This window comes from Marmota flaviventris, chromosome 6 (genome assembly GCF_047511675.1).
Source record: "Marmota flaviventris isolate mMarFla1 chromosome 6, mMarFla1.hap1, whole genome shotgun sequence".
Lineage (NCBI taxonomy): Eukaryota > Metazoa > Chordata > Mammalia > Rodentia > Sciuridae > Marmota > Marmota flaviventris.
This window is the reverse complement of record NC_092503.1, coordinates 115,288,155-115,301,491: the sequence shown is the minus strand read 5'-3', so window position 1 is coordinate 115,301,491 and position 13,337 is coordinate 115,288,155. Positions and strand designations below refer to the sequence as shown.

Sequence of the window (13,337 nt, the reverse complement as noted above, 5' to 3'; positions counted from 1 at the left end):
GCCATCTGCTGGCAAGTGTACACATACAGCTGCCTGCCTGCACCACTGCTCCCATTTGGTTGAGGGACGATGACAGGAGGATGATTGCAGTGCTTTTTGTAGTCAAGCTGGTGACCATCATAGAAAAGGGCTCAAAGAAAAGTGTTCAACCAGACTCCAAAAACACTTCTTGCATTTCTGCAATCTTCTTTCAGAGCCTGACATGCCTGCGACTGTCACTGCTTCTGACGGTACCAAGTGGTTCAGCTAGGACAAAACACTCACACCAACAACAGCATCCCTTATTACAACTCATCCTGAGTTTCACTCTTGTAATGGCCTCTCACATCAGATGGGCCTGTTTCTTTAATAATTACAGTGTCCTCCAACACTGTAGTAGGACTGATTTAAGTAGATGGCACCTTCTGTGGAGAATGTTAAAAAATGCAGCACCTGGGGCTGCGAGTAGCCTGATGCTACCCATGTTGTGAATAAGCAGGACCTTGGTTAGTGAGGACTCTCCAGATTGCACGGTCACTCACACAGTGAGGCCTATAGTCTACAGAAGAACCTGGGTGAAAAGGAGGAAAAGAAGGGCCCTTCCTCAAACCTATACAGCCTACAGAGTTAAAAAACAGTAACACCAGGTAATGCTTCAAACTTGTTAACTTTCAAAGTTACTTAAAAATACAGAAGTCAACTTTGATATTTAATATTAAAAGTTATATCCATAACAAAGTTAAAACTAAAACAATGGTTTTAGTTGAGCTCTAAAAGTTCTCTATACATTGGAAATTTTTAACTCCTGCTACTTTATTAATATTATTCTCCCAAATTGCCATAAGTAAAGGATTAACAGGACACAACAGGTATTAGGACAATTTAGGCTGTGACCATTCAAAGAACTGGTGAACATCCGTGAGTTACACTCCTCTTTCCCATTCTAATCATTACCAAGTTTTCAGGACATGTATTGATATGGACATGGGTCCCAATAGTGACAGGACTGAGATGGTCTAGAGAACCAAGTCCGTTGGAAAAGACACACAATTCTGTTTTGGTGCTGTGAGGCAGGAGCATCTCAACCTCCTACTACCTCTGAACATAGGGAGTAGAGACACATTTTCAAAGATCTTTTTAGTTTAACAATGATCTTTGCAGGAGGGAAGTAAAGACATGTGAGTATGGGAAAAAGAGAAGAGGGATAGGTAGTTTGAATGAGAAAAGCCACTCATGATACACTGTGATCCATCAATCCGGGATTGACTGTACACAGTGCCCAGCTAAGCACTACCTAACAACAAACCAAAGACAAGCACATCAGAAAACAAGGAAACAACTAATCCAAAATTCAAAATACCTTTCAAAAGATGGGTCAGGCAGTATTTCCCATCAACCTGACTTTTGCAATGACAGTTCAATCACTCGGGTCTCATTGAAATTATAGGCAGGCACTTTCCTGAGGTGAACTTGGCTAAGCAGCGTAAATATGGCCTGACACATTTGTGAAAGGAAGATACTCCCACAGCTGAGCACACCATTCATACCAAATCAAAAGCCAACATACTGTCTTAGGCCTAGAAAGTATGAGCATCCGATCAATATCAGACCGACTTCCTCCCCAATCTCAACTGCCATTAAAATATAGAAAAGCCTTTGGTATGAAAGCCTTTGCCCGGCTATCAAGAGCATTCTCTATATTGCAATTCTGAATGAATCACTAGAATATTTTAAATTCTTAACTACTAGTACAATATTTATATTCTTTTCCTTTAAGGTAACTGGAATTACTATTTTGACTGCTTCTAAAAATGTAAGCCATCTCCTGTCATTAAGCCAGAGTCCTTAGATCTGATTATAATGAGTTAAAGGAATAACAAAATATCTTAGTATACATAACAAAAGTATTATAATACTTACCGATCAGACCCTTCTCCAGAGTGAAGATTTTGTTTGTAAACATACATTCAAAAGCCACAATGTGAAAGATCTTGTTTACTGTATTGTGAGTCCCAACTATTCGAATATACCTAAGGGTAAAAAGAAAAGAAAATATGTTGAAAATGAACTCCATCATAATCCAAGGATAAACAGGATAAGGTCCTTCATTTAAACACATAGTGTACCAGGATATGAACTAAAGGAGACTTTGAACTTGACTTCAGATCCTGAATTTCCTCCTCAGCTGGCTCTAACTAAGCCTAAAATAATTATAGCAAAGTCAAAGTGATGTCACTTCCCAGAGAATTAAGTAAAACTTAGATTTACCTAGAAAATCATGCCAGGTACTGTTCAGCTCAAGCCTTGAATGTCAGTACTCGTGTATGTCCACGAAACATTTACATTGGAGAATAGCAAATAGCTTCTACTTGGCCCAGGCTTAGGAATGTATCTGCGCACATGTGCACAAATATAGTCAAAATCAAATGCCTTCCAACTCAATCGAAGATTTCATCCATTGGAGACAAATGCATGAAATCAATATTGCTTTCCTGTTTAAAAGGAGAAATGCAAATAAACTACCGAAAACCCTTCCCAGTGTCTTATTTTAGTACTGCTCCTAGTAGGAAGTTAACCCCATATACTTACGCCAGGCCCACCCACCTGACTGCTGGGAAGCCTTCTCCTGACCAGAGGAAGTGATCAGCAGAGGTGGCCCAGCCTGCTCTGCAGCCTCCCTCCTGACCACACACATCTGGCATCTACACATGGTGCAGGGTTTCACCGGGCAGGTCTTGAGCATCTTGGCCTGTTCACCCTTCGCTATCTCCCAAGAGGCTTCATCTTCGACAAACAAGCATTAACCTTGGAGTGACTTGCTCCCTTCACTCTCCAAAGGGACTGATAGTTCACAGGTTAATGAACAGACAAACTCTTCTGAGTGTCACACAATTCCACAGGGAATGTGCACACACTGTCTTACGGAATTCAAAGGAAGAACCAGGAAAAATAACTAGATTAACTGATAATGCTCTTCCAAATTACGAACTATGCACTCAGAAGGATGGGGCATATTAAAGGAACAGATTTCAATTAGGATATGACAGACTGGGCAAGGTTTTAGTAATTTCTTCCCTCTGTGTGTAAAACAACCTTCGATTTAGATGATAAAATTTTACTTCTGAGTTAATCACTGTTCACTAATTTGGTAATTTTCTTACATTTCTCATCACTCCGGGTTAACTGTATAATGTAAAAGCTGATTTTTAAAATTCACATTAAGAAGACTATATTTAGAGTTTTTGTATCAAGGGCTATTTTCCCTCCTGTTTCTTCAGGCCCGAATCTTGGGCATTCCCTATGCACCTCATTTAGCCATCTGCTCCTTGACACAAGCTGATCGCTCATCTTCATAACTGATATTAATGTTATCTCCTAGACTGGCTGTTCAGTGTGCTCAGACTTACAGCAGGGAGACACCACTCTTTCTGCACCAAGAATCAGAGCTCTCTGATTAAGCAGGAGGTTGTCCCTGATCTCCGCTCTTCAGTCCTTAAGGCAGATAGGTGTTGATTTTACTGGGTTTAGTAGGTGGGTTCATTTAAAATATGTTCTTAATGGTATGAGCAGGAAAGATTGTGGAGTCATCTACTACTGGCAGCAACAATCTCCCTGGTTGCTTTCTGGAAGGGAAGGGGTGTGTTAAACCTGGCACCTGGACCTGAATCTAATTTTGTCCATTTCCTTAAACCCACAGCAACTCAACCAGCATAGCATTTTCAACCGCACAGGCCCTGACAGCCTGAGTGCTGCTGTCTGAGACCTTGCAGGGAATGTGGTTTGGTGGAAATGGATCAGATCATTTTCCTCTTCCCTAGGTCTGGCGTCCTCCCAAGGAGAGACAGCTCTCCTACCGTGCAGAGTAGTAAGCCAGGAAGTGGTCAACAGTGAAGAGCGGGGCCTTTCCCTCCTTGGTGTTCTAAGGTCAAATACAGCCCATACTGACCTAAGGGGATGCTACAAAGCTCCCTTCCCTCTCCTTTCTTTCTTTCCTTTCTTTCACTGTATGGAATCAGTCTTTCCAAGTTTAGTTAACAGTCATTTCCCAAATTTTACCCTGGTACAAATGTCAGGAATGGGAGAGAATATGCAACCTTCCCCTAACTCACCACCTCCACTCCCACAGTTAAAAGTAATTGAAAATAAAAAGTGGTAATGGAATGCATTTTACAGCCTTCATGATAGTGTTTGTGATAATAAACAAAATAATACATATGGTTGGAAAAGCACTAAGAGATGCCTCCTGATAAAAAAAAGTTCTATAAAGAAGATAATGTTATCTCTGCTGCATAATTCTGAGGTCAAATTAGCAATTCACCGCTGTACATCACACTTCTTGATTAGCCCACTATATGTAATGCTCCTAACAAGTTTGATTATTCTAGTTCTACAATACTTTCTAAGTTTCTACAAATTATAGCATAATTTATTAAAATGGCATAATCTTATAAAAATACACATTTAAAAAATAGTAACCGTTGAAAGAAAGAAGTCACGCTTCAGGGCTGGGGATACAGCTTGGTGGTTGCATACTGCCTAGCATTTGCAAGGCCCTGGGTTCGATCCCCAGGTAGGAAGCAAGGAAGGAGAGGAGAGGAGGTGGGGGGCGGGGCAGGCAGCTGGACACTCAGGGAGAGGCATATAGACAGTCATGCTCCTTTTCCTCAAGGAAGAAGTTGTAAATATCCTGGACCTTTTCCTACACTCATGTTCTAGACTAGAAACTGCAAATCACTTCAACTAACGGCCTAACTTCAATGGCTGGTGGAGACAGTCGAGAGCTCTACATTAAGCATGCAGAGGCCCTGTCCAGCTTGGGGAAGTGCCCTGAATCCTGGGGAATGACAGGCTTGGGTAGGCAGCACAGGCACTGTCCTTGATTGTGAGCATATTACCTTAATGGGGTTCAGAATGGAGCATCCTGAAGGTTGAAGAGGAGTTACTACCATCTGAGTCACTGAAAACCCAATGACTAGGGATAGAAGAGATTCCTCTTTTTACTTTTTTGAGAAATAAAGCAAAACCTGGTCATAACACCCAAACAGAAGTAGGTACCACATTTTATCTGTTACAAAAAATCCTGAATAACAAACAGGTAAAGCCTAAGGCTTATTTTATTTTCTTTCCTTTTCACCTCCTTCTCTCCAGTGCAGTCAGACTCTGATTTAACCTGGTAATAAGGGCAGTGGCAGCTAGTGACTTCATCAGTGTGTAGAGAGGTGTTCTGCTGAAAACTGTAACAGGTATCCTTTGTTCTCTCTGAAGTCCTCAACAGCAGCTCAGACAGTTGGAAGGTAATTAAAACTTAAATGGTGCTGGGGAAGGCAGAGAGGAACAGATTGGCCAGTTCGAGGAGGACGAGTGCTGTCCGCATGAGCCCCACTGTAACAGTCTGTTTCTAACACTCTCCTCCCTTCCCTATGTTAGCTGTCTTAAAGTGGCTGACAGGGCCTGGACCCGGAACACAGTTCAGAACAGGATGTTTCAATACCAAAGTCTCTTGGAGCTGTGAGGCTGAGGGTGAAAGAGATTCTGTCTTCTTTAATAAAATGAAGCCTAAGCCCTCCAAGGACAACATGCTAAAACTGAAGGGTACTGTAGAGTTTTACAATGGCATGGGCTTTAGAGTCCAACAGAACAGGGTTGCAGCCTAGTCCCACCACACAATTAGGAGTGTCACTTGGAGGAAAATAAATGTTTTTAAACCCTTTTTGAACTTCAGTTTCCTTCTGTATAAAAATAGGTCAATAAGAGAACTTTATAGGTTACTTAAGTGAGGGAATTTATTTATTATTTATCTTTGGTACCAGGGATTGAATTCAGGGGCACTCGACCACTGAGCCACATCTTCAGACCTTTTTTGAATTTTATTTAGAGACAGGGTTTCACTGAGTTGCTTAGCACCTCGCAGTTGCTGAGGCTGGCTTTGAACTTAACAATCCTCCTGTCTCAGCTTACTGAGCTGCTGGGATTACAATCGTGAGCCACCTTGCCCAGCTAAGTGAGAAAATTTAAGAGTAGATTATTAGAGGCCGAATTTCTAGGTTTGGAGCATACTGATTGTCTAGAAGAGTAACTCCCAAACCCCAAAAGTTAGGAATTTTAACTTACAAAGGAAAAAATAGCATTTCCTCTCAAAGTGACATCACAGTGACCTAGAGACTCCTGACTGTGGATGCTAAAGTGGCACATCCATAAAGACTCAGGTCAAGGAGCGGACTTCACCAACTCAAGTGGGGTCTTGTCCCTCTTCTCTTAGGGTCGCTCAGTATGGGCACTATGGGCCACAGAAGCAAGCGTCATTCAGAATGTAGATTTCCTGACTCCATGATATTTTCTGCTCTGATCCCCTAGTCTTAAAAAAAAAAAAAAAAAAAAAAAAAAAAAAAATTGCCTCAGCTGTGTGTGAGGAAGCAAGGGAAGAATCTTTTAACCATATTTAGGCTTAGAATTTGAACCTCACTGCTCACCTCCCCAAGCATCCCTCTTTGGCAGGGAAGGTGAAGTCCAGGGAGGCTGATCAGGGCCACGTGGCCCAGCTACCCACACCCATTGAAGGGACTCTTTCATGTGCAAACCCAAGACATTGGGAGTTTCAATTTATTAAAGGGGGGGGGGAGCATTTCCTTACAGAGAGAAACCAAAATACTGTGACCTGGAGACACTTTGCTTTGGAGATTTCAATGCATTCCCTACCTGTCTTGAAAAAGTATAAATCCCTACATTATATTTACCTTTCTATCATTTCTTGTCAGAATGCTTCTAGTCAAAGTCTAAGTCAAACACAATAGGGTGTCAACAGAGTAAACAGCATCTGGCACACTCCCACCTTAGCCCCAGGATTCTCTAGCCCCACCCTGGTGGGCCACAGCCCATCTGTGGTCATAGCTGACCCCTGACCTTTACTCCAGTCATGTACTGGTCTGTACTGGGCATGTTCTATTACAAGATAAAATTGAATTTGGTTAGAGATATTTAAATGAGCTCTCAAGGGATCAACTAAAGTCAAAATCCATCAGAATTCTATTCTTTGGTTAACAAAGTTTTATTCTCCAATTGAACTTTACATTTTTGGGTTAAACAAAGAATACTGAAAACTAATTGGCCTCAGACTGGTACACAAGGAGGGATCCTTAACATTTTGGTCTTTCCCCCAAGTAGCTATGGAGAACTCTGAGGGGAAAAAAAAAAACATTCTATGCTGTGGCCAGAATACAGCATTTACTAGAGATTGGGGACCGCCTGGGGTTTGGAGTCACCATTTCCAAGTCCTTCTATTTGACCTTTCCCTTCAAAGAGATACTAAGAATGTACATAAATAATTCTCTAAACCAAGAAGCAGCTAATGCCAGCAGGTTTCTCCAATATAGTATTTTCTCCTAGTTCTGGGTATAATGTTAGTGCTCTTATAATCAAACCACAGACTAGAGGGGGAGTGACTTCAGCTCTTGTTGCTAAGGCAGCAAGTGGAAAACAGTTTGCTGCCAGAATGACAAAAAGCTTCTAGAAAAAGCATGTTGCAACAGAAAAGATTTGTTGCTCTTAGAAAACCTTCCCTCTGGCTGATCTGTGGAGCTATAGATTCTCCTCTACTGACTTCAGCAAAGGGCCCCTGCAGCATTTGCTTATTTGGGAGAGAAGAATTATGGAAAGGTTAAACACTGGGTGCAGTTAGCCTAAGCAGAGCTGCCGTCTTGAGCAGCCCTGACCACTGCTGTCTGGCCATCAGCCCTGCAGAGGGAGCAATCATGTTTCAGCACCTGCACTGCTCAACCTGAAGGGCAAATGAAACAAGAAGTCATCTTGTCTCCAGAGAGAATTGATGCTATATAGAATCAAGCGTATGGAGGAATAAGATGGGTAAGAATAATTACTAATACATCATAACCCAGTGCTTCTCAAAACAGAAAGCCACTCCAACACTAGAGATTAATATTTGTTGTTTTTATTGGGGAAACATGAATTTTGAATAGTTTGCACTGCCATGCCCCACCAATAGAGTCTAATACCTGTTATAATATGCCTTCAACTTATAAAATTATATTTGAAATTAATCTCATAAAACTTAATTACAGTATTTATAGAAATCATATGACAATGACATAAGTGCTAAAATTTATTTAATTCATTTAAATTTTCTGCTTTTACATTAACCACTCAATAGCCCTTTATAGGTATCCTAGGTAAATCTACTATTAATCAAGATTCACTAAACATCTATTAGGTATAATAAATTATGCTCAGCCCTGCGAGGAACAGGCTAGAAAGATAGGGCATAAACCTGGATCTGAAGTTTGCAGTACAGTTCGGAAGGCAAGACTAAACTATGTCAAACTCTATGATTTTGGACACAAAGCCCTGAGAAAGACCTGGGTTCTAATCAGAGCTTTGTAATGTTAGCTCAAATATAAAATTTGAGGTAGATTCCTTAATTCCTCTCAGTCTCAGGCTCTGCACTGGCAGTAGTGGTAGAGAGGAGAGCAGAGCTTATTATCAATTCACTTATGGTAGCTTAATCTTAAAACCCTGAATCTAGCAGCATGAACTTCAAAAGGCCTTCCTGGGAAGTCCCTACTCAAAGATCAAAACAATACAAATGTGGCTAAGGAGAAATAAACCCCTTCTCCCCCGTGACCCCATGATCAATGACCCATCCAACAAGTATTAACTGAACATTTACTATGTGTCATCTGCTGATATTAGGTCTGGGTTACAGGACTGGATAACAGACAAATCCCTCTCTATGTAATTTACCTTTAATATTAGGAGACAAACAACAAATTAAAAAATTAGAAATTATCCACTATTTGGTAGGTGATCTGTTCAGCACAGAACTTTAAAAGCAAACTCCATCAACAGGAAGTGCAGACAGTTATACAACCTCTACCTGCCAGAATAAAAGACAGGTTGAATGGGAAGGCACACCTAGCCCTGTGGAAAAGCACGGCTCTAATGGAAATGAGTCTGAGGTCTGGACATAGTACACTTATCATGGGTATTTAGCAGGGTATAGTAAAAAAAAAAAACTAATTATGTAGGCTTCTTATGATCTAAAAAGGGGACTGATTTGAATTTCATGGGAAGAAATATTTATTTCATGGTTTACTTTGCTTTTCATCTTTCCGTTTTTTCTCAGATTGTAATTTTCAAGGTTATTATAAAGAGAAAATGGGAGGTAGTGTACATAAAATGAAAAATGAATAAAGGAAAGAAGGAGGGAAGAAAGGAGTGAGAAAGAGGGGAGGAAAAAGGGAGAGAACAGAGAGAGAGAGAGAGAGAGAGAGAGAGAGAGAGAGGCATAGAAGAAATAAATATAAATAAACCAGTCCTTTCTTCTGTCTCTGTTACATGCTAATGTGAACAAATTCTTATGTGGGAATAATGTTAACCAATTTTATTACTCAATAAAACATTTGAAACGAACACAAAGTATATTTTAAGAAACAGAACTAAATTACCAAAAGTTCAACATTTGCATTTTTTCATTAACTTTTCCCCTAGCCCATGATGCTGGGGGCGGGGGAAAGAATTTCACTGGTTTTATCTTTAAAATGGTTGCATTATCTTTTTCAGCTTATCCAATTAGCTGCACATTTCCACGAATGTAGACAAATGAGACTCATGGAACTGTGCACTAGAGAAAACGTGGAAGAAAATTAAATTTGTTAGTTTCTTTATGAATCTGTAAGAACCCATTTGGTGACTATGACCTGTAACATTCTTGCTTTGGGATCATGGTGGTGAGGAAAGTTTTTCTTTTCTTTAACTTAAGACTACGGTGTATGCCATTCATTGCAACAACATTTTAAGGGCTGAAGGAATCGTTTTTCTTTTCTTCTTTCCTTTAGAATACAGGATTAAATAAAGGAGAAAGGAAGGAAAATAGAAGGAAAAAGAATTTGCTTCTCTCCAAGGAGGCGAATCTAAGAATATACACATTGATCACCCTGAGAAATAAGAATTGCCAAAAAAAAAAAAAAAAAAAAAACAGAAGCAAAAACTAATTGTCATAACTAAGAGTAATAAAGAAAGCACAGGAGCGAGGAAATCGCAAATCTTCATTTCAGACTCCTGAGAAATTAGCACTGGAATTAAAACAAAAGCTAACAACTCTGAACATATCCCATGTGCAACTTTTGCATGCTGTTTCTTCCATGGAAAACCCAAACTGCACACACTGTAATTCAAGATCAGATACTGTATGTATATTGCATTGACATACAGTCTTACATATAGCAGTAATACAAGTTCATCTTCAGGCTAGAGATTTCAAAGAGCAACAGAATATAATGGTCCTAGAAACCTCTGTGTTCTTTGCAATTATATAAAGAAACCCATGTTCAGGCAACAGTTCCTCAGAGAACTTAACTGAAGTGCACTCAGAAATAAGCCCAACTCCAAGTCCCACTAGGGATACCTAGACTCTTCACAGAAAACTTCAAGGAACCTCCTTTCCCACTTAGGAAATTCTGTACCTCTATTTAAGAGAAAAGAATAGGAAAGAAAGAGAAAACAAGAATAAAAAGATTCATAGATTTTCTTAGCATGGAATTCAAGCATCAGTATAATTCTGCAGAAAGCTATTAACAAGAGGTGGAGAAGTTAAAGCAGATAAAATATTAGAGAAAACTGGAAAAGAATGTGCATCACCAACAGGCAGAACACACAAACATGAACAGGAGGGATAGCTGCATACAAGTATCTTTTGTCCTGGACGCCAAAACTGATATGGATATGTACAATGCACCATCTCAGGGATTGTTGAAGTTGAAGTGTATGACTGATTTTGCTGTGGAAGCCTGTACTCCAGTTTCCAAATAGCATGAAGGATTACTGAACTAATTCCAGGACTCCTGGTATTAGAGATGTTCTGCTAAAATGTGTCAATACGTTAGAATTTTAACACACACAAAATAGAAAAGAGCAAGACCCTCCAAGTGGCACTATTCTGGGACTCTACAGAATTTGTTGCTTACAGCAGGGGCTGAGCAGACACCACAGATTCAAATCCCACTGTCGGGCCCAGTCATCTTAAAAGAACTTTCACCATATTCACGCTTGGTGTTAGGAATCCTATGCGCTGCTGAAGCTCAATTTGAAGCCTGCCCCCAATCCATATTTCTGGTGGATTAGCAAGCAGGTTGGAAGGTGGAAAAGTTTGGCAAAAAAAAAAAAAAAAAATTTCCTCCCCAAAGCTTCTTGAGAATTCAATCATTCATGACCTAGACTCTACTGGTACAGCATTAGTGCTAAGACAGTGATCAGAAAGGAAATGTCAGTCCTTCCACGTGTTTAAGAAATTCAAGAAAAGAAAAACCTATGAGTGTAATGAACATCAAGTAGCATGTATATTTTTAAAAATAAATAGTAAGCTTCTATTCCATTACTAATAGTCACTGCTACTGTTGTGGGGCTTGGCCTCTTTATTAAAACAAAACAAGGCCAGCTGAACTGCTTTTCTTTTTTACCTTTTTTTTTGTTGTTGTTGTTGTTAAGTACGGTTATACATGCATAGAGTTTAAAAAGTCAAATAGCTGACAAGGTTTACTATGAAAAATCTCCTTCCATGCTCCATTTCCCCCCCTCCCCCAAGGCAGACACCATTACCTGTTTTAATTTATTATTTTAGGGTTTATCTTACATCTATAATTAACATGCTTCCAGTGCTATTTCTTGATGATCCTGGTTTTAGGCTGTACTGATCAATCTACTGTGACATAAGATGGGGGTTTAGCTTCACCCTCTCCATACGTCCCTGTCTACACCTAGTTTATACTGTATTGTAACTTCAGTTGGATCAAGAGACAGTGTTTGCACTGTGAATGTATAGATGTCACTCCAGGACTACTACATGGAGTACTTGCCTTTTCTGCACATTTTTTTCCCTGTTAGAATTAAAAATAGCTGATTTTTATTTTACTTAGTTCTGTATGCACTCAACATGAATTCACCTCCTTCCGATGAGTCTCCCTTCATTGACTACACTCCTCTCAAGACATTCTGATGCATCAGGCATTTCTAGATATACCTTCTTTTCCAGGACATCTTCCCCGGCCTTCTGACCAGTTTCAGTCAAGTCTAGGTGACCTCAACGCCTGACACGAGCTGTTGTCTAGGGTCTGCCTTTGTCATCCTTCTGGGGATGGCTCTGATCTCTCTCACAGGTTACCAGCCTGCACCCTGTAGCTCCTGCTTTCTTCCTTCTTGGTTTATTCTGTCATTTTGGTAGAATGCGTCTACCAAAAGCTTCTTGAAAAATGAAAATTTTAAGACTTTGTTTGAACATATCTCTAGCATGCCTTCAGACCCGATTGGTAGTTTGGCTGGGAACAGAATTTTAAGTTGAAAATAGTTTTCCTTCAAACTTTGTACTGTTTTCCTGCCTGTCAAGCTTCTAGTTCAGTTACTGAAAAGACATTATGATATGTGACCTGGTTTCTTTCTGTTTCTTTTTTAAACCATGTCTTGCTCTGGAAGCATGTCGATTGTCTCCACATCCCTAGTATTGGGAAATTTCATGATGCTATGCCTTTATAAAAATTTATTTTCTTCTAATGTGGTGGGCATTCAGAGGGGCCCTGCCATCTAGAAACCCACAGACTTCTATGTAAGTAAATTTCCTTGAATTACTGCTATTCATTTCTTCCTCTGGATTTGTTCTAATTTTTATGAGACTCTTAGTTTTGGACTTTGGGGCCTCCTAGTCTTGAACTGCAGTTATGTCTTCTCTTATGCCAAAACTGGGTTGTTCTGTTCTACTTCCTGGGAGAGTTCTTCATCTTCTTCATCTAGGCTATTTATTGAGTTTTCCATTTTTGTTTTAATATTTTAAATTTCTAACCATACTTCATATTCTCTAAATGTTCCTTTTTTTATGCACCTTCTATTTGGTCTAGGGTTGCCATATGTACCTTAATTCTCTAAGGAGAGTAGGGAATTGTTTAAGTTTTCATCTCCCTATAATGTTTTCCTGTTGTTCTAGTATGTTTCATATTAGTTTTCTGAAGATGTCTGGTTTTCAAGCAGGTTGTGAGGTAGGAAACTAGAAATAGAACAGGAAATTTTGAGACTATACTGAGGCTTATGGATTTTTAGTTTTACTTTAGAATTACTTAACTAGGTCAACTGTCAGGAAAACCCCACCTTCTGGATTTGTTAGCTCTTCCCTCTTGGGCTGGTGAGATTATTTAGGAAGATGTTTCTGACCCCCTGCATGGAAGATGCAGGTCTGACTACTGCACTCCAATAAGCTAAGTGGTGAAACATGCTGGGAGTATTTGTGGGTGATGGGCGTGTTACCTAGAGGGGATCTCAGCATATGGCCAACTCAATCCTGCTATGGTATAGCCTTTCTCAAC

The 13,337-nt window shown here is 39.9% G+C and overlaps 1 protein-coding gene across 1 annotated transcript in view; it reads right to left on the bottom strand.

Annotated features, from left to right (window-relative positions):
* Btbd9 (BTB domain containing 9) overlaps positions 1-13,337 on the bottom strand; it is a 402,739-nt gene that overhangs the window by 137,996 nt on the left and 251,406 nt on the right. Inside the window, exon 7 of the mRNA XM_027943588.2 lies at positions 1,900-2,009. Coding sequence (XP_027799389.2) covers positions 1,900-2,009 — 110 coding nt within the window. The remainder of the gene's footprint in view (positions 1-1,899; positions 2,010-13,337) is intronic.